At 32.0% G+C, this 25,068-nt stretch overlaps 1 protein-coding gene across 3 annotated transcripts in view; it reads left to right on the top strand.

Moving 5' to 3' along the window:
* LOC111047912 (amphiphysin) overlaps nt 1-21,749 on the top strand; it is a 39,316-nt gene extending 17,567 nt beyond the window's left edge. The window contains exons 4-9 of one of the 3 annotated variants that reach the window (XM_039434672.1): nt 1,245-1,535; nt 3,830-3,954; nt 6,145-6,176; nt 11,105-11,560; nt 14,807-14,949; nt 18,227-21,749. In XM_039434672.1, the coding sequence (XP_039290606.1) occupies nt 1,245-1,535; nt 3,830-3,954; nt 6,145-6,176; nt 11,105-11,560; nt 14,807-14,949; nt 18,227-18,307 (1,128 nt within the window). In that variant the 3' untranslated portion in view covers nt 18,308-21,749. The remainder of the gene's footprint in view (nt 1-1,244; nt 1,536-3,829; nt 3,955-6,144; nt 6,177-11,104; nt 11,561-14,806; nt 14,950-18,226) is intronic. The other 2 variants (XM_039434674.1, XM_039434673.1) reach the window with 2 other exon arrangements.
* Nucleotides 21,750-25,068: the final 3,319 nt, after the last annotated feature.

Here is a 25,068-nt window from a genome sequence, read left to right as displayed (position 1 = left end):
TAGTTGCCAGTTAACAACTGTTTCGAAGAGGTACTCTATCTAGATTATAGTTCTATAGTAACATATGATATGTAAATTTCAATTATAATTAAGAGATTGGGAGAAGAAGAATATACATGCTAAAAGACGAACTTTAAACCCTTAAAAACAACCCTTAGAGTTAAAATATTGCCAAAAGATTTCTTAGTACGCCTCTAAAGGGCCAACTGAACATACCTACCAAATTTGAACGTTTTTGGTCCGGTAGATTTTTAGTTATGCGAGTGAGTGAGTGAGTGAGTGAGTGCCATTTCGCTTTTATATATATAGAAGATTGTGTAGTTTATTCATGACGCATCCCCAACTAACCCATTTATCCCTTGGAAATACAAACATTAATTTGAAAAATTTTCTACTCTCCCTTCACTTTATCGTGGACATTTTTATCACCTTTTTAAATCCTCAATGAATTTAATTGAATTTATTCCTGAATTTTATCTCATGAACAACCAATTCCTGTTCAATTTTTTGGTTGGCCCAATACATTTTTTTTATTCCTATGCATTGTCAGAAAAACATTCTATTCCATTTTGAACAATTCAATAGGCCTACTTTTGAATGTCGATCAAAAAAACAGCAGCTTCAGGAATAAATTTACACTTTTTTGTACTTGTGTACTGTTCTGTATAATTTTTTCATTTTTTTGAGTTTTCACAATTATTATTTATGTTCTCATTACAGTGTTGTGTTATGTGTCATGTCGTATTTTTCCATTATGAAGAACACAAACAGAAATTGCCAACCACTTATTTCAAAAAGTGAAAAGTGGTTGAAAATTTCTATATTTTGTTCATTTTTTGGTTATGTATTGAATATTCTTATTTTGGCTTTCCCACAGTATCTGTTTACTTGTTGCCAATCTCTTGAAAAATGTTCCTTGTCGACTTTTTAGCATTTACATATTTTCCACTTTTGTGTAGTCTAACGCCTTTTCAACGACAGAAAGAGATCCAGTACGTTAGTACCCAATGTCTGTCAACTTTCAATTTATTTCAATTTCAATTTCATTTATTGCCAATTAGAATATTCAAAACATATTACAAAATCTTTATAATATGACATATCTTCAAAAATATAAATAAGCATAATTACTCATACATATACTTGAATAAAATTAAAATTATTATTATTATTTGATCATTATATATCTCTTCCACAACTTTTTTTAAATTTAAATTCACGAATTTTGTTTCGATTTTTTTCAGAAAAAGATCGAGAAACGCAACCGAAAGCTGGTGGACTTTGACAGTCAGCGCCACAACATGCAGTCGCTGGAGGGGAGCGGCGCGGGTGGCGGTGGAGGGCGCAAACGGGACGAGGCCAAGGTGGCGCGGGCACGTGACCTGCTGGAGGATGCCAAGCGCACCTACGAGTGCCTCAACTCGGAGCTGCACGACGAACTGCCCGCCCTCTACGACTCGAGGGTGCTCTTCCTCGTCACCAATCTGCAGACGCTGTTTGCCGCCGAACAGCTGTTTCATTCGGAGACGGCCAAGGTGAGGACTCAACAGTTTCCTCGTTAACAGGATGCATTGATGCAAAGAGCCATAGAGGCATGGCTGAACTTGAATTATTTCCAATCGTTGACTTTTATACAATAATCAACTTCATATTATAAATTATATTTTCGAACACTTCATACGCTAAATTCAAGTTTATATATTACATCCCTGATTAAGCTGATTTACGACTCACACTGGCGCACAAGGAATCTTCCTTTTGCCGGTGTTTTTGCCTCACCCACTGTACTTATGCATGTGAACATAAATTAAATCTTTATTTTATGACAATTGTTTGTAATATGAAGGATATCATTTCGATATTATATCTAATTAAATAAATGTATGTATCTTGGTTTGGGTGCAGTAGCATATACTTATATTTATTTTCTGTAAAGCTTTTTTGTATTTTGTTTTTGGCAAATAAAATTCATTCATTCATTGTCTCTTAGGATGGCCACTAACAGTAGGACATGCATGATAAACATGCATGATGCACATGTTGTCATACATTGTTGTGTCATCACAGGGAAAGGCTTCGAGCAAAATTTTTCGAGGTTAGGTTTTGTATCTTCGATATTTGTTGTTTATTTTTTCTTCGCTGCTCTATTCCTCTATTTGAGGTTTAATTATTTTCCTATCATTAGGCTATAATTTGTCATTTCCCAGTGGCTCATTTATTGTTATTGGCTGTTTATTTTATGTTAGAAGCCTCTCGCAGATGAGCATGTGTATGTTTATGTGTTTAGGTAAACATGACATGCAGGTTTATCATGCATGTTCTACCGTTAGTGGCCAGCCCTGTGGGCTAAACTATTGGTTTTGACTTGGCCATCCACAGTGTAACAAGCCGGAGTGTGTTACTGGCAACACCGCATGCGCGTGAACGCCAGAGGCGATGACGGCTCACTTTAGTTAAGCTATTCACATTGTTCCGTGCAATAAATGAAATAATATATTATCTAAACTCTCCAAACTACTATCATTCATGTTACTACATGGTGAATCAATATAATTTGTGATATACACAACCTAATCCAACAAAAATTTCACACTTGGGGACGTTGCACAGTCAAAGCTTTAAATTTTATCAGCTGGTGGCTTAAACTCAAAATGAAACAAATAATAACTAACGAAACTTGATACGGATTTAATCCAGTTTAAAATTATATTTAGTTTAAACTGTCACTATGCAAACGGCCCTTAAATGCACTTTCCGAACAACTTCTCAGCCTACACTCTCCAATCAAGTAATTTGAAAAAAGTAATGCATCTAGAAAGTATGCGCTCAGAAGAACATTGAAGATTTCTTTACTCTGGTTAAGATATCGCTGTGTGGTTTTCGCCATTCATTTTCTTCTGTATTTCTGGATCGAAATCATGTATCACATGACACTCTTCTCATTTGAAATAAATTTGGATTGGCGGATCTAACATGGCGGACCAAAATTTTGAAACCACAGACAAACATTTTTTCAATTCAAATCCTTAATAGTTAGTTATTTGTGCAACTAGTGCGCAAAGTGACAGTTTGCTGCACCGAAAGAAACGTTTACGCACGAGCCGTAGGCGAGGGCGGAATGGTTTCTTGAGTGCAGCAGAGGAACTTTGCGCACGTATTTCACATTAAATTTTTCCTACAGTTACCATTGAATATGAGAAGTGGTTGATTATGGGTAAAATGATGGCTGAAATCCATCAAATGTTTGTCTGTATAATTTTATTATTATTAACAATTTCAATTTATTTCAAACTTCATAATTCAATTGAAAATTGATAATCGATAATTTATTCAAATTAAAAATTAAATTAATTTGAAAATTTGAATAATTTTGAGTAAAACTTAATTTCTAAATAATTTTTCAACCAATCAATTTATGAATGAAAAAAATATTATTTGAAATAATGAATAATTAATATTCAAAATGTTTAATTTAATGAGTTCTCATTTTTATTTATTTGAAAAGCAGAGAAAAATATAGATAGAACAAATTCACATTCAAAATGCACGCCAACAATATCAACAGCTGATTGGGATGGCTGCAAGATAATACGCAATTATTAAGAGTACGCAAAGTAATACTTTGCGCACTAGAGCGGAAAAGTGGTTTTTTGCGTTCTGTAATCAGTGCAGGAATGGTCACTTTTCAAGGTAACTGTAGGAAAAATAATATTGTCAAATCATCCTTGTAAAAGAATTATTAAGCTGTTTCCGTAATTTTTACTAACTCTGCATGTTCTTCTCATATCTAAAAATTTAGTCACGATCTAATTTCCGATTTGTGATGCAGGTGTATGCGGAACTGGAAGCGATAGTGGACAAGCTAGCAACCGACAGCCAGAGAGGATCCTACACACTGAAGAAGACCGCCAACCACAATATCAACAACACCAAGGCCATCAATTCAAATTCAACGTGAGTTTCTTTCACTTTCCCAGCCACGTTTTCCTCAATCATCGCCCATCAACTTACATTCAATCGGCGTTTTTTGCTCGGAAGCTCTTTACTTCATAACAAGTCCTATATCACAATAATATTATAGTTATACATGTTCATTACTTATTTCCTTTGAAGGTTTGTTACTAGAGACGAAGTAACATAATAATAATCTAATAATTTAATTTGTCTTAGAATTTCCATACTATAGTGAGGTCCACGTTATAATGACAATGGAGAAAGATAGGAGAACAACGTTGCTGAACCTCCGTCTTATCAATGCCTTCTATAGACGGTAGCTGACACAGGTTCATTAATGTAATATAAACTGTTCATTCTCGTTTAAAATAATCAATTGTATTTTATTAAGCAATACATTATATTTTTCAATAATTAATTTACATAATTAAGATGAAATGTTTTGTTGATTAATTATTAATTCTATATTGTTGAAAAACGATCTGGCAACAGAGCAAAGCGAGAAAGAGATATCGCTATCTGCTTTGTTGAATGATATACAAGGGTAGCAATACCATTGCTTATCAAACACTGCCATTATAACGTGGACCTCACTGTAGAATTGTTCTTGTAATTGTTTTCTATAATTAGGTATATATAAGCACACATATTTCTTAAATTCAACATTTATTTATGATACAGGACCATGGTTACGTGGTTACACAGGTCATGCATTATAAATGAATGTAGAATATGCAAAGTCCGTGGGTATTTATTTCTTATTGGAACGGTTCTATATTCTATTAAATTCGTTCATTCTATACAACTCGGAATTATTTATCTGTTTATTTATTCAATGATACACAAAACACAATTCATAAAAATTATGGGAAAAGGACCAACAAGCACAGCTTAAAACTGTTCTGGAAAAGGACCAACAGGCACAGCTCAAAACTGTTCTGAAAAAGGACCTGTTACAGCCCAAAACTGTTCCTTCCCCGATTTTCGATTCATACTCTTGTCCAAAAAATAGTAGGATATGTTTCATTAACTTTCGAATTTGAGTCCAGTTTTCATATTAACTTGATTTTGTTTTGAATTGATGCTGCCACTCAGCGGACAGGATTTTTCCTTTGCTGTGTGATGCGAATAGTGTATTTAAATTGTTTTGTTTATAAGTTTTCTTTCGTTTTAAATTTGATTTCCATTACCGAATTATCTCTAAGGTATTAATAGAATGATTTTATACTTTATCTATTATGAAAAATGTTAACATGTATTAATTTTGGCAATAAAAATTATTATAATTTCAGTGCAAAAACTTAAAAACAAGAAATTTTGGACTTAGATTGCTTGGAAACCAAATAAAATAACGAAATTACATTCATTAACCACTTAGAACTATAAAATAATTCATACATCTATATTATAGAATTTAATTAATCATATTGAAATCACTATTGATATTTTCTACCGAATGTCTAGTGAGTGCCCTTCATTTCTTGAAGACCGTTTTCGGCCAATTATGCTATTATCAACTGATACAATATTGATGATATTATTTGTAATTTGAAAGTATCTTTTATGCATATTTCAATCATAGTATCTTTTAAAGCTTCCAATCCGTATTTAAAATACTATACTTTATGTGATCTTTACTATTGAAATTTTTCAATGTATAGTTTATCCAACGTTCGCTTCACTGTAACTGTATTGGTATTGTAGTTGTAGTGTATCTGTTATTGTCTCTGTATTATTGAAAATTGAAATTGAAATTTATTCACAATACTGGCATATTTTACAAATATTTTTACAATGCAATCATTATAAAGAAACAGTATCATGATGGAAATAAAGAAAAGAACTTCATTAGCTTAACAGCAATTAATTTAAACACTTATGCTATGATACGAATATGAGACCAATCTTCTATGGTAATTGAGTTAATGTAATTATATTATGAAATAAAAACACTCTTATATCGTCAAATTCTACAGTTTTATTTGGTAAGGAGCATGGCTTCGTGACCACACACGTCACATTTTCAAGCTGACTAAATTGTATTGTTGAAACGAATAATAAGATCAATCCTGTAAGTTTTTATGGGTTTCATTAATAAATATTTTACTTTTATAAGTAATCACTATCTAAAACCGTGAACACTTTTGTATGTTAATTGTTCACTCAATTTTTTCTCGATTTTCTTTCCAGGAACAATATTGGGTCACCCACATCAACGACTGGTATGTAGTCTTTATCTTCTATCAATAAAATATCTCACTAACATTTTGTTTTTGTTACGTTAATTTGTCAGTTAATCTAACATGACGCAAACTTTATTGATTTATACATCAAAGAGAAAATTTCTCAGAATGTCAAGTAGGCCTACTTTGGAATGATTCACTTCACTATGAAATTATTATAGAGGTAATGAATAAGTTTGAGCTTGAATAATTTCAAAGCTAAATCATGCTCATTAGGTATTTAGCCTCATGATTCACATTACCAATACATCAATTAAAGTGAATAATTTGTAATAAAAAATAGATCTAAAACATATTCATAGAGCAACCACATTTTCAACTTCATTTTTTGAATTTAATTTGATCAATAAGAAACATGAGTTGATAAGAATAATTATACAATTTTTTCTCAATGATAAATGAATTAATATATGAAATTTTTTATTCGTATTCATAATTTATTTCAATCTTCACTTTACTGGTACAAGAAAATGTGTAGATCTATACATCTGGACATCAATATATAAATTTTCAGTTCGCAATAAAATATTTTCACTCTCATCAAGTAGCGTAATTCATTGTGCTTTAATTTTTTATTGATATTTTCCATAAAAATTTGACAATTTCTTATTCTGAAGTTTATACAAGAGAATCTACTCCTCCACAATCCAGTATACTGATTGATAATGACATTATCCAATTAAGTATTGTCTTTTGTCTCAAGCTGAGGGCAACATTTATTAATTTGTCCATCTTTATTATTTTTTCGCCAGAAATAAGGGTAATTTTTCATTTTTGAATATGCATCAGGCCTGTTTCAGTCTACCACAGTGTTCTTTCCGCCCCTTGACTGTTTCCATCGTTTGAAAGCAGTCACATCGAATTCCAACTCTAATAACAAGTACAATCCCGGTTGGTAATCAAAAATCAAAAAATAAAATTCACCAAAGTCACACTGTATATATTATACAAACACCGGTTTCCTTTCAAAACGTTTCGGGAAATCCTTAATTCTCTCGTCTTCCACCTCGGACAAACTATTTCAAATCTTGTTGATAAATATACTCATTATCCTTGTCTATAGTTTGTTCATCTTCGTTGTATATTATATAATTATTACAGCTCTACTCTAATATTTGAAGTATACAGTCGAACCTCTGTATAAAGAAGTCGATTATCCCGAGAAAAAATTCGCTGCCGAGAGGTATTCGTTATTGAGAGGTTCTGTCAAGAAAACTGCCACGATCCTATGGATCTTATAATATCGTATAACGGCGGTAAATAATGAATATGGTACATGAAACATATCATCACGAGCGTAGGACGGGTACCTAGTAGGCCAATATTAATATAAAAATTTAAAAATTCATGCTGTTGAAAAACATATTTTTTTAATATTTGTAGAATGTAATAAGTAAACTCACCAATTTATTTCCAGAAAGCTTGATTTGTACTATTAGTAGAGCTTAATCAAAGTACATACTCTTTAGCAATATTATTCAACTTTTTACACTACTATTAGATGGAACGCAAAATACGGCTATTTTGTCAATAACTTCACTATAAATACTATAATAACTCAAATTTCCCATTTTTTTTCTATATTTGAAAAAGTGAGTAATATCGGTTGAATTTTGCATTTGAATAAAACATCATGTTCGATAAAAGACTCACATCCATTCAAACAGTCGGACATGTCTGGTACACTATTTTTCAGTTTTAATCCCTGCCTGATAATTTTGAAAGCCTCTAGAACTTCTTGATCTGACGGATTCTTCTCCTCAGGTTCGTCACAGTCATCATCATCATCATCATCAGCATAGTCAGTTCAAAGAATTGTGAATGTGTGACAAAAGCAAGAATGGGGAAGTCCAGTCGTTCACCTGCCTGGTCTACAATAATGACAAGCTCTTGGAATTCAATTTCCGACATGTGTTTCACCCTCTATTGACTGTCTACCACCCTATCTTCTTCCTACCTGAATTGCCATTATTTTTAGTCTATTGACCTTTCTGCTGAAACTAAACAATTCCTTGGAAATGACCGTCTGCTTCCTATAAACACTACACTTTGTATGTTGAAGTCAAGAGAAAACTTTGTTGTTGAGAGGTCCGAAATTCGTTAAATAGAGGTAAATAAGCAGCAGAAACTCTAAAATGTCATGGGACCAGGTAAAAATTCGTTGTGTAGAGGATTTCGTTATAGAGAGGTTCGACTGTATATATATTCCATATACATCCTTTGTTTATAGTGCCCTTGGTTCTTTCGTTACTTCTGAATATATTCTCGTCTCGGTTGATGTACAATTAAACTTGTTTCAATATTTTACTTCTCTTCCTACTCTGTGAATAGTCACCATCTTATTCTTGATATTTATGAACACATCATCGGTACATTTTGCCTGTATTCAGTATTTTATTCCTTATTCTTAATTATTTTTCCGACTATTGCGACATTATACATCTATGATAGTGTTGTTACTTCTGAAATGTTGTATATAGAATGAACCCTGCGAATATGGTCTCATACACCCTAGATGTTTAGAAAAATCCACCATTTTTCATTTCTTGTGATAGTGATTGTCATTCTTCAAATTTCTGGATGCACTGTGAAAATAAATTGGTTGAATACCTTCCTACTTGTTTATAATATTTTTTAAACTAAACTTATAAAGTAAGTAAGGTATGAACTACTTGTGATGATATAATCTTGTCAACTATAAAATCTGAATAGTATAACATACTATGCCACTACTTATACTGTAAAAAGAGTCCCCCCAAATACGTATATCGTTTATTTATGATCCTTGTGAAAATTATACAAATCAAGCCAATAAAAAACACACATTTTTTGATCTCATAGTTGGGTAAAACAATAGAGATTTGAAAGTACCTAAAATCACTACTCCAATTCAAACTCCATACAATTGAAAATTCTAATCGATTCTATTGTGTAATTAAATTTAAATTTAAAGTTTAAATTTTTAAACTTTTTTTCCAAAGTTTTGCGTCAAAAATACACTAGTATGAGTTGATTAGTTTCACGTTTCTAACTCTTATTGTAACTAACCAGTGTGTGTCATATTCAAATATTCACTTGGAGTAAATTTACTCTAAAGTAAAACTTACTCCAAATTTATTAAATTCACCAGTTCCGGGGACAATTTAGTATGGTGATGGTTACAAGGTGTCAGATCTAAGGTAGTAAGTCTTATAATCTTTTGACAACACTATTCTATTATTTATTTTGGTTTTGATAGATCTTGTTGTTTCAAATTCACTTTTTCAGTTTTTTCGTTGTAAATAATATTGTTTAATATGTTTATTTTTGGATTTTTGTTTGAATTTTGTTTTTATATAGGCGTAGGTATTGTTTTAGTTTAGTTAGTCAAAATTCAACTTCTAGGATTCAGGTTACCATCTTTTTTGGATTCAGGTAAAGGGTTTATTATTTTTATTGATTGAAACGTTTTCAACTAAGACCCTCACCACTAACATAGAGATGAATTGAAGAAATCTATTCAAGAGTAGATATCAAGTGATTTTGTGGTTCATGTGCTACGTATTTTTTCTTTTTAAAGTTTCTACTTGTTTTATTCATAATACTATATTACTTAATTGTATCAAGTAACTTGAATGTAACAATTGGATCACAAGACATCATTTACAATATTTTTAATTAATCTTTTGAAAATAATTTCCCTTCAAATCTAATGTAAAAAATCCAAGTTTGAATTCTGAATTTCCAAAACTGACAATTTCCATAATGAGTTTTATTTTTTAAATTGTTTCAATTTTAAAGTTTTTATAAATGCATTTTCTAAAACTTTTCAATGAAACTCAGAAAATATTTGTGAATTGTGAACGTACCATTCACATATTCTTCAGTTCTAAATTATTACCTTCTGGTGTGGCTCTCGTATTATTTCAACTGATACCACGTTATGCTGAAATCCTCTTCTTTTGTAACCATATAATATATCCAAGCACTTCTCAATTATACTGGTAGCAGTCAATTCTTTACTTTAGTTCCTGTTACCTTGATAATTTCAACAGAGAAACTTTCCAAAATTGTACTTTGGTAAATCATTTGTTCACTTGGGTAAATCGAGAGTGTTCTATTCGAATCCTATCTAAGTATGTAAACATACTAGAGTGTAGGGAGGTTTAGAGTGTAGAGTGTGTAAACATACTAAGTAGGGAGACTAGAGTGTAGGTGAGAATAAATTTTACCGACTACATTTTTTTACTTGAATAATTCTTTACCGCTCAGCTAGGTTCCCAGCTACATACTAGCCTTGTCGCGCCACTATGTGGCTCCCTTATTATCATTTCTCTAATAATTTTCTGGCACTCATTTGGCAATAGTCAGCGAAATGCTTATTTCTAACAAATAAGCTTTTCTAATTTATTTTTTATTTTGAGTTACATATTGCAAAAACTATCCTCCTTTCCTCAAAGCTTCATTTTCTTGGAGGAAATACAAGTGCTCCAATCTAGCCCAATCAGATATCTCTCACTTTTCACACAGGAATCTGAGCACTACTGCCTAAATTTGCCCACCATGTAAATCTAGGGGGTAGTGATCTGTGACTTATATTCAAAACAGTTTCTAGTTTTAGCAAGTTCGAACTTGAAATTGTTTTGAAAATGGGCACATGACTCATGTGAGCCTCTCCCACCTAAAATTTACAACATTTTTTCAAATCAAAAATGAATCTTCTCTAACCCAAAATATTGGAAAGTTTCTCTGTCACCCACACACCTAGTACCCAAAATATTGGAAAGTTTCTCTGTCATCCACACACCTAGATATCTGACTCTAGCAAATGGCGCACGTTTCCACTAACCACAAAATGCGCTTTGTAAATGTCGCGCCTGTGTGGTGAGTGTGTGTGCATGCGCGTGCGTGTGTCTCCCTGTCATTAGTGTGGTTTGTGCCGTCAGCAGTCAGCGTGAGCAGCGAGGGAGAAAGCACCAGCAACGGAAGCGCAGTGGTCACTCCACCAACCTCTCCCATCAAGGACTCACCGCCAACTGCCAACGGTCACCATCCTCCCGCCACCCCCACCACGGCTACTTCCCCCACCACTGCGCCGTCACGTGACTCCTCCCACTCTGCCGTCGTCACTTCCCCCACCACTGCGCCGTCTCTTGACTCCTCCCACTCGTCGCCAGTATATAAGGCAGCCGAGGACAGTGTCACCTCCAGTCAGCCGCCAGTCACCAATGGCAGTGTGTCTCCTCCTCCTGTTATCACCTCCTCGTCGACGGCTCCTGTTGTGGATGATGTCATGGTCGCCAGCAGCAAGGAGCTGGAAGTTGTTAAGGAGGAGGAGGGCGAGAGTAAGAAGGCCGAGGAGGAGTTGTATGATATACCGACTGGTGAGTGATTGAAGATGTGCAGAAGTTGGTATGGATGGTTCAGCCACAAGAAAAAGGTTGGCTAGTGAAGAGGGTGCCAGGTTGGCTGCCCTGCTGACTAGTACAAAACAAAGAGAACAGAAATGAATGAGCAGTACTCATAGGTACACTATTACTTGTACTGTGAGTCTCCTTACACCACTACAACATCAACTTTTTTATGTGACTGGACCATCTATACTTCTATACAAATAGCAGAATCAAATTGGTTATCGATTCAAATAAATAAATCTGGTATGACCTAGTTGGTTCAGGCCTCCTCTCAAAGTTCTTCAGGTTATCTGCCAGTAACCTATTAGATTACCTATTAGTAATCTAAAATAACACTATTGTGATCTATTAGATATCAGGTAGATTCTACAGCTTGTGTTTGTACTGCTGTTTTACTTTGCTATGGCATCTGGCTTGTGTAAGCTTACTTTTTAGTTCTGAGGCCCCTTTTTTAACCTTTTCTTCTTATATCCTTCATTTTGCTGAACTGATGTACACTCTGTTGCATGTCATGTTCAGAAAACATCTTGCAAGTCATGCTTGTGTGAAGTGAACTCAGCAATGTATGCTGCAACTGCTTAATTTTGTTGAATCGTACATATTAAAAAATGTGTATAATTGAATAAATAAATAAAAAATAAATATTTAGCAACACATATGACTGACAAAATCCCCCCCCCCTGTCATTGCAGATCCAGGTGTTTTAGCAAAGTGAACAAGTTGTACAGAACCAGTTCAATAATGGAGTAGAAATACTGATAATAGATCCCAATGAACCTACAGGTAGCACATGCCAAGAAGGTTTCTGGCTGCCATTTGAAACAGTGAAAACTAGGGGCCTTTTTGGTGTGTGCCTACTATGAGCAAAATGTTCTTGAATGATTGATGATTCCCAATATTCAGGGTAATTTATTGAACAATCCTATAGGAAGCTTAACATGTAAATGAGATTCTACTACTTCTTCATTACTGATGATGGGAGAAGTTTGTACATCAATGTAATTATTTGGGATGTGGACAGTAATGCTCACTATATTCTTTTTCATCATAGTGTAACAAAGTGAATTTGTTATGCTAGGTATTAGGGGTGGTTAAACTCAGAAGATAGCCAAAGTGAAATTGGCGCCCAACGTGGGACACGAATCTATCAGGTACACTCTTACTGTGGAAAGTTAGAAGTGGATAGGTGCTCTCTGAAAGAGAGTGTCTGCTTTTATAGTCTGTGGTTAAACAAGAGTTGGCAAGAGTTGTGCCACCTTGGCTGAAAGGCGCATCTAGGAAGTGTTTAGCAGTTTAGAGACACCACCACCCATAACTCAAATCAAATAAAGTTTTATTGTTTACATCAGTTTATAACAAAACACACCACATCAACAACAAACTCCTAGCATTATCCTTCTCAATGAATTCACTTTGCTACAATAGCATAGATCAGTGAAATATATCAAATTCCATCAGTATAACATGGAGAAATAAAAACCAAGGATCTACTAGAGTAGTATTTCAGACAACAATGATTAGTGCACCACACAGTTGAACAATTGAAAAATATCAGTTTTATCAACCTAAAAATATCTAACCTCAATTTTGCATCCCATTTGCCAAATTCACATAAACCTTAGCTGGCTAATGAGATATTATTGCACTAAAAGTAAACCATCTTCGACCTGAGTATCAACTGTAAGTATTATTCCATTATCAAATGCTTGCAAAGAGTGTAATTTCTAACTTTTAGACTATTGATTTTCTAATAATAATCACCATTTAATGTTTTTAACAAACAAATAATAAAATTGTCACCTTGAAGTGTTGTTGGTGTAGTATAAATGTGTAGAATAGGCTCAATTAATTTGCAATTAGTAGTTTGGGGATAAATATAGAAATGGAATTAAGTTTCAATGTGTTTAAAGCCGGAGGTGGACTAGTCATTATCATACAGAAACACCTCATCAAAGATTTATAAATTGTCATTTACTTTCTTCAAATTTTGCTTATAATGTTTGTACATGTAGATTGTATCAAAACAAAGATTATCTCATTTAATGGCTGTTTCCTTATCCAGTTTATTACACAATTCTTCAAGATATAATTCAATGAGGAAATACATCAAACAGTAAATTAATAAACTTTCCCAAACTCTTAATTTCTTGCCATAGATGTAATCCTCTTTAATTCTATTTCTATGAATGAAATACATAAAAAAACTTCTCATAGATCAAAAGGAAATGAATTAGTCAATGGATATTCAATTTGTTACATAAGGCTGTCACTTTTACTGAAACATAAATGAAATCCAATTACTATTTTTAATGAAAAATAAATTTAATTATAAATTTAGTTTCATTATATTATTAAATTTAATTATTTATTTTTAATTAAATAAATTTTTAATTAAATAAATTAGTCAATGGATATTCAATTTGTTACATAATACTGTCACTTTTACTGAAAAATAAATGAAATCCAATTACTATTTTTAATGAAGTATTTCAATAGGGCTACTTGATTTGTTAGTTGATGAATAATAATTCCATAGTACACTTTTTATATCAAACACAATAACAGCTAGTTTCATAACATTTCAAGAAAACCGAAACTAGTTGTTATGGTTTAGATTCGGTTCTGTTTTTTTTAAATTCGGTTAGATTAAAGATTTTGTTTTCTTGAAATGTTATGAAACTAGTAGTTATGGTGTTTTATATAAAAATGTTTTTAAAATGGAAGCTTACTATGGAATTATATTTTATCAACTACTCTTTTTTAATTAAAAAAAGGTATTTGATAATGACTCTGATACCTGACTCTGATACCTTTATTACCTGTTGACATGGCCAGTTGTAAAGTGTTGTGGCTTAATAAAATTGATAAATTGAATTTGATGATATAAAAACATATCATGCAATAATAAAATATGAAAAATGGTACCTGAATTTCATTTTCATTTAGTATATTCCAATAGGTGTACCGAACATCAAATAGTTTGGAATTTTTCTCTCAATAATTAATTTTATCCAAAAACTGTTGTATTTGTGAACCAGGAGCAACTACAGCGGAGGGATTGCCGGCATTTCATGCAATAATAAAATATAAAATTGTTACCTGAATTATTTTTTTTTTAGTAAATGGATCTATATTGAAATACTATGAAACTAATAGTTTGGAATGTGTGTTTCAATAATGAATTTCATAGAAAACTGTTGTATTTGTGAACCCCAGGAGCAACAACGGAAGGGTTGCCGGCAGGAGTGCTGTATCGTGTGAAGGCCACTTACAAGTACGTGCGTGAAGACATGGATGAGCTGTCCTTCGATGTTGGCGAAATAATACGTGTGGTCCAGTACGATGATCCCGAAGAACAGGTCAGTTTTCTGCTCAATTCTCATTTATTTAAGCGGCCATACTGAGCGTGATCTGCGATCCCATAGGTATTTATACAGAAAGTTTTGTTGTAATCCGTCCAGTAGTTTTCCAGAAATCGTGATTAGTGAGTCATTCAGATAAGAATTTTATAAGTATAGATGTCCCATGTAAGGTGTAACAGCCGGAGGCCATAGATTCTACATATAAAATTTGCTACAAAAAATGACCAGTAAAATTTTCTCATATCGACCTCAGTTTTTGAGATTTATAGGTTTTTCGATATTTTTGAAAAACATCAATAATTATAAAACTATCACTCAAAATCTAATTCTAAGGATATGGCTGGAAATAGGAGGAAATTTTCAATAAGATTCATATAATTTCTTCCTTTGTTTGACGTTCTTGAACTTCTTATGAGCGCTCAAAGTTGAAAAAAGTACATTTGTCGAGTTTAAAGCCAAATTTCAAACAGATTGAACGCTTATAGAACGTTCAAAAACGTCAAACAAAGGAACAAATTATATAAATCTTATTGGAAGTTTCTTCCGTTTTTCAACCATATCCTTATAATTATATTTTGACAGATAGGTTTCTAGTTATTGACATTTTTCAAAAGTATCAAAGAATTGTTTTCTAATTATTGACGTTTTTCAAAAATATCAAAAAATTGTTATATCTCGAAAACTAAGGTCGATATAAGAAAATTATACTGAACATTTTTTGTTGCAAATTTCATGTAGAATCTATGGTATTCGGCTGTTACACCTTTCATGGGACACTGTATATTGGAGAGCAATGTAAGATATAGGTATAGAAACCTATTGAATCGCATATCGCTGTCAGTGTGGGGCAGCACCCTCAAATGTAGATCAGATATGATCATTATTTGTTAATCAAGATTAAAAAAATAATATAATCATCCACTGTATTCTATATTCTGATAATAAACTGTGTAAACTGCCGCTATCAAACAAAAACATATTATTTGTCAAGTTAGTGTGGTTGTACTCATTGGGCCATATGAATAAAGTTGAACATTTGCTTATACTTCTAAAATATGGAGCATTTGCTTCATTTTCTATGAATAAACGTGAGCAAAACCTCTTGCTCATGCTCATCAAAAAAATAGTTTGAGCATTTGCTCAAAAGTAAAAGCTTTTTCTCAAAATTGTATGAATGAACTAGAGCATTTGCCCAACTTTTGAAGCAAATGCCTCAAAAAAGGTGAGTCTAGTCTAGAGCAGCTTATCACCTTTTGCTCATAGTAAAATGGCTCAACTAATCCGTATGAGGAAGAGGAAACTATACCAGATACAATCACAACCAATAGTTAAGAACTATAAAACTCTTTTTAGATTCAATCATGATATATATCACCATTATCCCTACAAAAGAATAAATACAAAAGATAGCCATACATACCTGTTATAAAGATAGCCATCACAAAATAGGAAATAGGCATTTTTTTAGATTCAATCATGATATATATCACCATTATCCCTACAAAAGAATAAATACAAAAGATAGCCATATATACCTGTTATAAAGATAGCCATCACAAAATAGGAAATAGGCATGTAAAAAGGCATGGAAATATGCAAATAAAAAAGATGAGAGTGTAGACGATTATAAGAATATGCTGAAGATTATTATAGAGATGACATTTTTTCACGCTATTATTTCAAAATTCTAAACTCAACTAACCTAAAACTCTATTCATAAATATAGAAAACAGAGCAGACGACGCAAACACAAGCGGTGCACCCTACTTGCATATTTAGCGCTTCCGTGAGCTATAAAAACAAAGTAAGGCTACAAAAGCGAATCAGCTGATGAAAAATCGTTAAAATACGTGAGCATTTGCTCCAGAGTTCAGGAGCATAAGGTAAGAGTATAAGGTAAAGATTATTCATATAAAAATGAGCAAATGCTTTTGCTTCTACCTTTTGCTCATGAGCAAAACCTTATGCTCCATGCTCTTGCTCATGAGCATTTGCTCTGGTTTTATTCATATGGGCCATTGCTACTTATGAGTCTTTTACTCATTACTAATCATTACAATCATAATTTGGGTTGCTTACGGTGTATACGGTCATCCACCCAACAATGACACTTAAATGATTATTATACAAATTTAAGTGTTATTGTCTACTTCATCAATCGAATTGTATCACATCACACTCAATCATAACAAATACATTCGAAGACGCTCGTATCAATTGTTTTACAATAATAATAAGCCAAATATCGCAATGTTGTAGAATTTCTCCATATTAATGTGAAATAAAAAAATATATAGTTAGCTCCACATGTGATAAGAAATCAGTTTTACATGTGGAACTGGAAATATTCTTCTCATTCCACCTTAACCCAAAAGAGACACACTGGGGTGTTTCACACCCCAGGGATTTTTTTTCTGTTCTGCAGTTGACAATATCAAACAGATGGGAATTTATGCCCAGTCTAAATTAGGTTTGTAGTGTTGTCAACTACTCTCCACCACTTCCAGTCAGTAATAGCATTCTACAAGGTCACCAGCTCATCTTGTTCTTCTTTTGGGGTGTGTAACACCCCAGAGTGTATTTTACGTAGGACTTTTATCAAACACTTTTATTTCAAAGATTTACTTGTATTGTCACTACGAATGTGGTATGGGATGATGGATCAGATTGGAATAAATGCTATGATTCTCTACAACTTGAGATTCAAAACAATAAAATGAAGAGACGTGAGTTTTTGATGAAGTTGTCATTGGCAATGATAAAACCATTCGTTCAAACCGAATTAGGAGCTCCAACACTTAGGCGAAACATACGTACTTCTAAAATTAGTATAAATTTTGATAAGCAGTGCTTTACTTTTGATTTCTGTATGCACTTGGAACAAAAATGATTAAGAAATGATGAAGTATGGTCTAAGTATTTGTTTTTCTGATATTTTTCAAAGAAAAATGCGAAATTAAATTGAGGTGCTCAACACCCCAGTGTGTCTACTGTGTTAGCATAAAGTAAGTGTGTCTCTGTAGGGTTAAATGTCAAGTACTTTTACATAAAACACAAATCTTTTTCTCCCTCTTCAACTGTACTGATTAACTTGCACAAAAATATCACCTCATTTCAGCCTAATCCCTAATGTTATGTCAAAGGTTTTGTAAAATACGCCTATAATTTTCAGTACTAATGAAGTGTGCATGAATATAAATGTACATGCAATAGAAATAGCTTTGAGAGTTGAATCAGAAATGAAAATAATGTGGTTTTATTGGTGCTCCACCAGGAGGAAGGTTGGCTCATGGGCGTCAAAGAGTCGAACGGAGAGAAAGGAATGTTTCCCGCCAATTTCACTAGACCGCTCTGAGTCAGCACTATTTCATCCAACTTTTCGAACCGTAGAGGGCGTGGCTAAACGATGACGATCTGATTCGACGACAAACCAGCTACTATTGCTCATCAGTATTAGTTCCAAATCAGCTCGCTAGGCAGCGCTAGTGGCTGCTAAGTTCGTCTTCAGTTTTCAAGGCTCACTCTTGTCCCCCCCCTTCAACTGCTGGTTTATTACTTTAGTAAATTCTTGATATAGTTTCCCCTCGATTTAGAAATTTTCTTCACAGATTCTTGTTCTGTGTCCCTCACAATTATAAAATTTCCCTTTTACCAACCCTTGATAAAATTATTTCAAAAACTCGCTTTATATTCCGCTACATAACTCGTTTGATAAATCTGAAATTTTTTCCCCCAACCATTGATAAATCTTCAGTTTAGAAACTCTCCTCTTTTATTGTCCTCACCTATATCGGAATGTTACTTCGCGCCTACCTTTATTAATTATTAAATAAAATTCTGTAGATTTTATTTAAAATAAATTATCGGACTCGTGCATCTATATTGATTTTGGTTAGAGTGATTGTAATTGGCTATGATGATATCTATTGATGTTTCTTCAATAGATAATTATGGGAGCAGTGCATAGTTCTATTTATTTTATTGGTAAATTTCGTTGGGGGAAAAAGTTATATGTAATCAACTCCCATAAGTTTGAGATTTATAGTTTAAAAATTGAATAAAGATAATAAAATGGTTGGATAGTTATACTTTAAAGCATTTCGATATTATTAGGGATTCTTCACAAACTTCCAGTTGAAAATAAAATTATAAAAATGAAAAAAAATATTAAAATAAAAGTAACAAAATATTATAATTAGAAGCTAAAAATAATAATGAAAAATAAACTTCAATCATTAACAAATTATAGTGAAGGTAAAATACTTGACCCGATTCTAAATCATTTTTGATAATATTTCAATTAAATTTATTAGATATGATTTTTCTCTAAATAGTTTGTGTAATTGGTGTGTACCGTATGTAAAAATTGAAAACATAGTAAAATAATTTCTTTATATTTATAGTAAATAACTTTTGAATAAATTTAAACATGCGAAAAAATCGAATTGATGGGAGTTGATAACTTGGCGAGAAATTTATCAGAGATAGGGTAGAGGCATAATTTATAATTTTGAAAGTTTTTAAAAGTATTCTACTGTTTTTTGGCAGCTATTAGTGTAGTAAGCTGAAACCTAGACTATTATCCTGCATATGAATATTATCCAGCTACCACTAATTAGACTTTTTAATGTTGTTCTTTTGAAAACAATTCAAATCAAGAAATCCCGTGTTATAATATTTTAAATTATGTAGGATGAATCAAAATCAGGTCTGTCTTAGAAACTTTGTTAGGGGTATTTTATTCGATTTATATATTGTATGAATTCTCTTCCATTTATAAAATGATTGCTCAAACATTTCTACCCATATAAGCCAGCTCTACTACTTAACATTTATAATCGTGAAAATCAAAATTTTCTATAATTTAAATGCCTATAATTTTCAAATCAATCACGATCTATACAGCTTCAATATATTCTATTTCATTTGAATCTGTAATGTTTATCCAAAAGATATTTTTATGTTTAGTTCTCCTAAATGTATCACTGTTTTATGAACAATTTATTTCAACTAAAATATTTTAGAAATAATTGAGAGTTATCTCAATCATCGCCTCACCATAGTCTTTCTTTCAATTTTCTTTGAGTGTGTCTGCTTTCTTTAGATTTTGTTTTGTATGTTTGAAAGTTTAGGGTTAGGAACTTAGTGAATATGTTTTGAAACAGGAAACTATACCTAGTTTAACGACTTTCGCAAATTATTTCTCAATTTTAGATTATCTACTGAGGTACTACTGAATATTTTCAGAGTACATTTTAATAAAACTCCGATATTTTCTCAACTTAGTTGAATTTCTGTCGGTTGGCTGAATGTAACTTTTTCATCACATTCTTGAAAAAATGTTTTTCTGAAACTTTTAGTATTTAATGTTTATTTCTTGCATTTATCGGTTGGTAAGCTCCTCTTCTACCTTTTGTGTGCATTCTTAGCGAGTCAATTAATTCTCTTTGTTATCTTTAACTATTTTTAGTTAATTAACTTCTATTCTTAGTTATCTTCAACTATTCTTAGTTATGAGTAAGTGCCATCTATTGATATTATGACTACTGGATTGTACAGTGTAAGTAACTCGAGAGTTATTGAGCAATGTAATAACTTATTAATAATATTATTACTCTAAATTGGTTACATGACGGAAAGCAAGTACTGTAATATTATTGAAAAAGTGCCTTCACTTTTTAAAACTTGTAACTTTTAAAAGTTGGGAATGGTATCAATGTAAATAAGAAGTACGTCAATTTGATAGGAATGATTTTTGAAGAAGACTGGTATGAAAACTATAAATGTTAACATCAAATCATTTCTCTCCATAATTAAAGCCAATCATTTTTAATTATTTTTTTATTAAAGTTTCCAAGGTTTGAACATTTTATTCTCAGCTTGAAAAATAGAAAGTGATTTTCGAATATTGAAAAACATAATTTTTAATTGTTGACTTAGGACAAATAAAGGACACAATTTGATATTTTGGAGTTTTTCCTTAGTTTAAATGAATTGAGTTTCTTCAAATCCAATCACTTGTAAATTGTTACAGAAAGTATTAAGCTATTGGATGACCTTATTTGAAGTTGGTTCTCTCATTAATGAAGAGGAGGTTTTTAACCTTCGGTAATTTAGTATTAGTTTAGGACAATGTGTTGTTATTTTATTCTGTAACCCAATATATTTTATCATTATTATCATCATCATCATCATCATTATGGTGATGAATGAATCTGACATACGATTTTAAGCCAATAACATCAATGAATTAATTTTAAAATTATTTTTAATTGTACAAAAAAGGAGTGAAATGTTTGACTATTTATAGTGTAGTAGAATTATATTTTCTAAATCATAAATAAATAATAATATATTTGAGAGTGATTGTTTATGTGTGAAAGGTTTGGAAAGGATGTCCATATTACTATAATAATAATTATCAAGTTAATTGTTATCAGATACTGTGTGTGCTGACGAACTCAAAACATCATTTATTTTAATTTCAATTAAATTACCTTACTACTTTCATCCTTTCAATGTATTATTTATTTTTAATTTCAAAAGATATTAATTAATATAAAGATGATTTATGTGATTGAATCAGTTATTATATGTTTTTCTTAGCGCTCAATTAATAGTGAATGTTATGTCAAGCTAATGCCAAATTTCAGTTCAACTTATGGACTTGAATTATGAACTTAATTCTTCACCACAATCAACGGATGAGAGCCTAACATAAATTTCCTAGCGTTATGTAATTATGTATTATGTATATACATATATATACTGTGTATATATACAATTTTACAGCAAAATGTGTTTTTATTCTAGTTTATATCCATTGAACCGTAGGATAGTATGGAAGATATCTGGGAGATCTCTCTTTTTCCTTGGTTTCCAAGATCACACCATATTAGCAGGTATGCGTTTAGCCTTACTATTTACAGACAATCTAATAAAAGTCTAGAAATCTAAAGTTAAAAGTGTTTTAGTCTAGTGTGGACTAAATTGATTGAACCTTCTAATTCAACGATTGTGTCATTTCTCGATTTTACCGAGATATATTGGCTCAGTTGCACAAAAGCCTGTTGAATTTTTTTCTTGATTAAATGCTAACAGAACCATTCAGAGGAGCCTCTTAAAAATTGTCTGTGATTGGTATTCATGACATTTGATAATGATTAAAATTTAACAGGCTTTTGTGCAACCAAGCCTTGGAGTATGTAGGTATTCTGAATTGATTGAAACATTTCATTTGACCTGCTGAAGAATGAGTCGTTTCTCGATGTCATCGAATATCATAACTTAAAGATAAGTAAAGGTAGTTGTACTAGTTTCACATAGGACTCTATGATTCGGACTAAAGGCTAATGCACACAGCAACAGACAGACGGAGAAAAAATCAAAAGTCTGCATACAGAAGTTAGCAGACGTAATGCAGACAGACGGACATCTGTGCTTTTCAACATTCGAACACCTAGGGAGAAATTTCTTCTCCGTCAGTCTGAATACGGTACGTTTGTAGCGTGTGTTTGCCTTTAATATACCTCAGGAGATCAATCTTTCTCAACTATAATGAGCCAATTATAATTTGGGAGTCATAATGAATTTTCATAATTAAGATGAGATATTTTGCAAATTAATTATTCAATCTACATTGTTAAATGACGATCTGGCAACATAGCAAAGCGAGAAAGAGATAGCGCTATCCACTTTGTTGAATGATAGTCAAGAATAGCATACCATTAAATTATAATTTAACAAACGAATGGTGTTAAATTTGTACCATGTAGAACAAATATAGGAGATAATTTTTCAGTCTTCTCTGGATAACACAAAGCGGGACTCCCACAAATCACTATCAGTTACAGTGTCCGGTAAAGTGAGAATATTATTCCCATAAGCTATAATGGGACTATTCTCACTCAGCCCGGCCGAGTGAGTATGAATAATCTTATTAGAACTTATGGAAATCATATTCTCACTGTACTTGTCACTGATACTGATTTGTGGGAATCCAGCTTGATTCAGGATCAGTACTATTATTACTGCATAAGTAATTGTAATCAAATGATGATGATGTGATAATTTGATGTCGGTTAGTGCAACTCAGTGTTATATTCTATCCTCATTGGATGTATCAAATTGACAACTTTTGTTGCTCTACATTTGAGGACAGCAACTTATTTTCCACAAAAAAATTTGTCAATTTTTTGTAGAAAACTATCTGTGAACCATATTTTTCATACAAATTCGGTGTAAATGCAGCTTCAGACACAACAATAAACCATAAAAGAACGTGTTTATGTTTAAAGCCACTTCAAAAAATTTTCTTCACAAAAATGGTTTTCTTAAAAAATTGTCAATTTCTTCTTTAGAAAACAATTTGGCTATTGCTATGCTTTTTAAGAAATTGACAACAATTTTAAATTACCAAAATTTGTTGAGATTTCAGTTTACAACTCTGGTGGCTCACATTACGAAAATTTTTCGATGTAGTTTCTTGAATTTTATGACCGAACGTAGTGAGGTCTATGTTTTAACTCGGATTATCTTTTGTCTGTCTGTATGTAACGCGATTACGGCCATACGCGTTGATAGAATTCGATGAGTTTTGGAAGGAATATTCCTTTTTCAACTGCGCGTCGATGTATACACAAGGTTTTTTGAAATTTTGCATTTTAAGGGTAATATGAAAAGAAAAGGAATTCCTCCATACTCTGATATCACTATACATATCATCTACTTTGAAGATAGGATCAGACTATAGAATTATTCATAATCAATCAGCTGACAAGTGGATTATTCATTGCATGCATTACACATATGTCTGGCTTTGTGTATTTCTATAAGGTAGGGTTTCAATATTTATTATGATGCCTGCCCATATTGATCAGTATCAATATTGCCACATTTGAAAAACAAATTTAATAGGTGATTGTAAAAAAATGAGTAAATGAACTAGATAATGCTGAAGAAATTATAATATTCTTGATTGAAAAAATATAAATTATAAAATAGTTGAGAAAATATTTTTATCAGATGGAAAGATTATCACGGAACTGGATGAATTATCATATGGGATAAAAATTCAAACGTGAACTGAGCTTATTAACATAAGTGAGTTTTTGATCTTGGAAAAAACAAATACGGTAACAGTTTTTAAGAGTAAATTATGATTCAACTGGAACAGGTGACATCAGATACTTGTGGATGAGAAAACTGCGTGAGGTCTACTGTTCACAGAACTACTAGTTATCCATATTACTCCATTATCAACTCTCATCTCAATATCATTCATTCTCCATCCATGTTACTATTCCAATCAGCTGTATAATCCCTTATAATCACGTAATACCCTCACACACTGGCTCAATTCACAATTTTTCAGATAACTCGAAAAAATACACGTTTAGATAAAAAAATGTACTGTGTGTGAGTTACCTATTTTCTCAAACATGTGCTATTTATTTTCATTTTAGAAATGGGTCAATTCAGAAATGGCAACTCTGACATGGTTATAAAAAACTGGGAGTTTTGATAGATTGAAGTTGTACTAGAAGTGATTATATTGCCACAATTCACTGTTTATAGAAAACGATTTTCTAATTTCAGAATAGGTTGCCTGTGAAGAACGGGTGGACAAATAATTGAGCAAGTTGTATTTCGAAAGTCTTGTTCAAGACAATGAATAAGCTGAGTTTTTCTTAAGTGACGAAAATATTAAAAACCTAACGAGTGAGTTATGCAAATTAATTTTTATTTTACATTGAAATTTAAGGTAGACATTTTGAAGGTTTATTATGTAGCAAATTGTAATAGAAGAGCTAGTAAGCTCGTATTGTGCATGAGTACAGAAAAACTTATATGTATATTGATATTATGGTATCAACTGTTGTTGATACATAATGTAGCAGCATAAAAATATTCTGGTATAAAAACTTTATGTTACTAACAAAAAGTAGTTTGCTGGCTACTAGCTTTATTATATCTTTTATTTATTCACTTATTTACTTTATCCACTTTTTCACACATGATTAGATAGCACGGTTTACCCGTCTTACTTTTTCAATATTGATACAGCTCATTGAATATTTGAAAACATCTCAAATCAACTGAAAACAGTTTATTAGG

Source organism: Nilaparvata lugens, chromosome 8, assembly GCF_014356525.2.
Source record: "Nilaparvata lugens isolate BPH chromosome 8, ASM1435652v1, whole genome shotgun sequence".
Classification (NCBI taxonomy): Eukaryota; Metazoa; Arthropoda; class Insecta; order Hemiptera; family Delphacidae; genus Nilaparvata; species Nilaparvata lugens.
The sequence above is the reverse complement of the archived record's forward strand: the minus strand, read 5'-3'. Positions and strand labels throughout refer to the sequence as shown.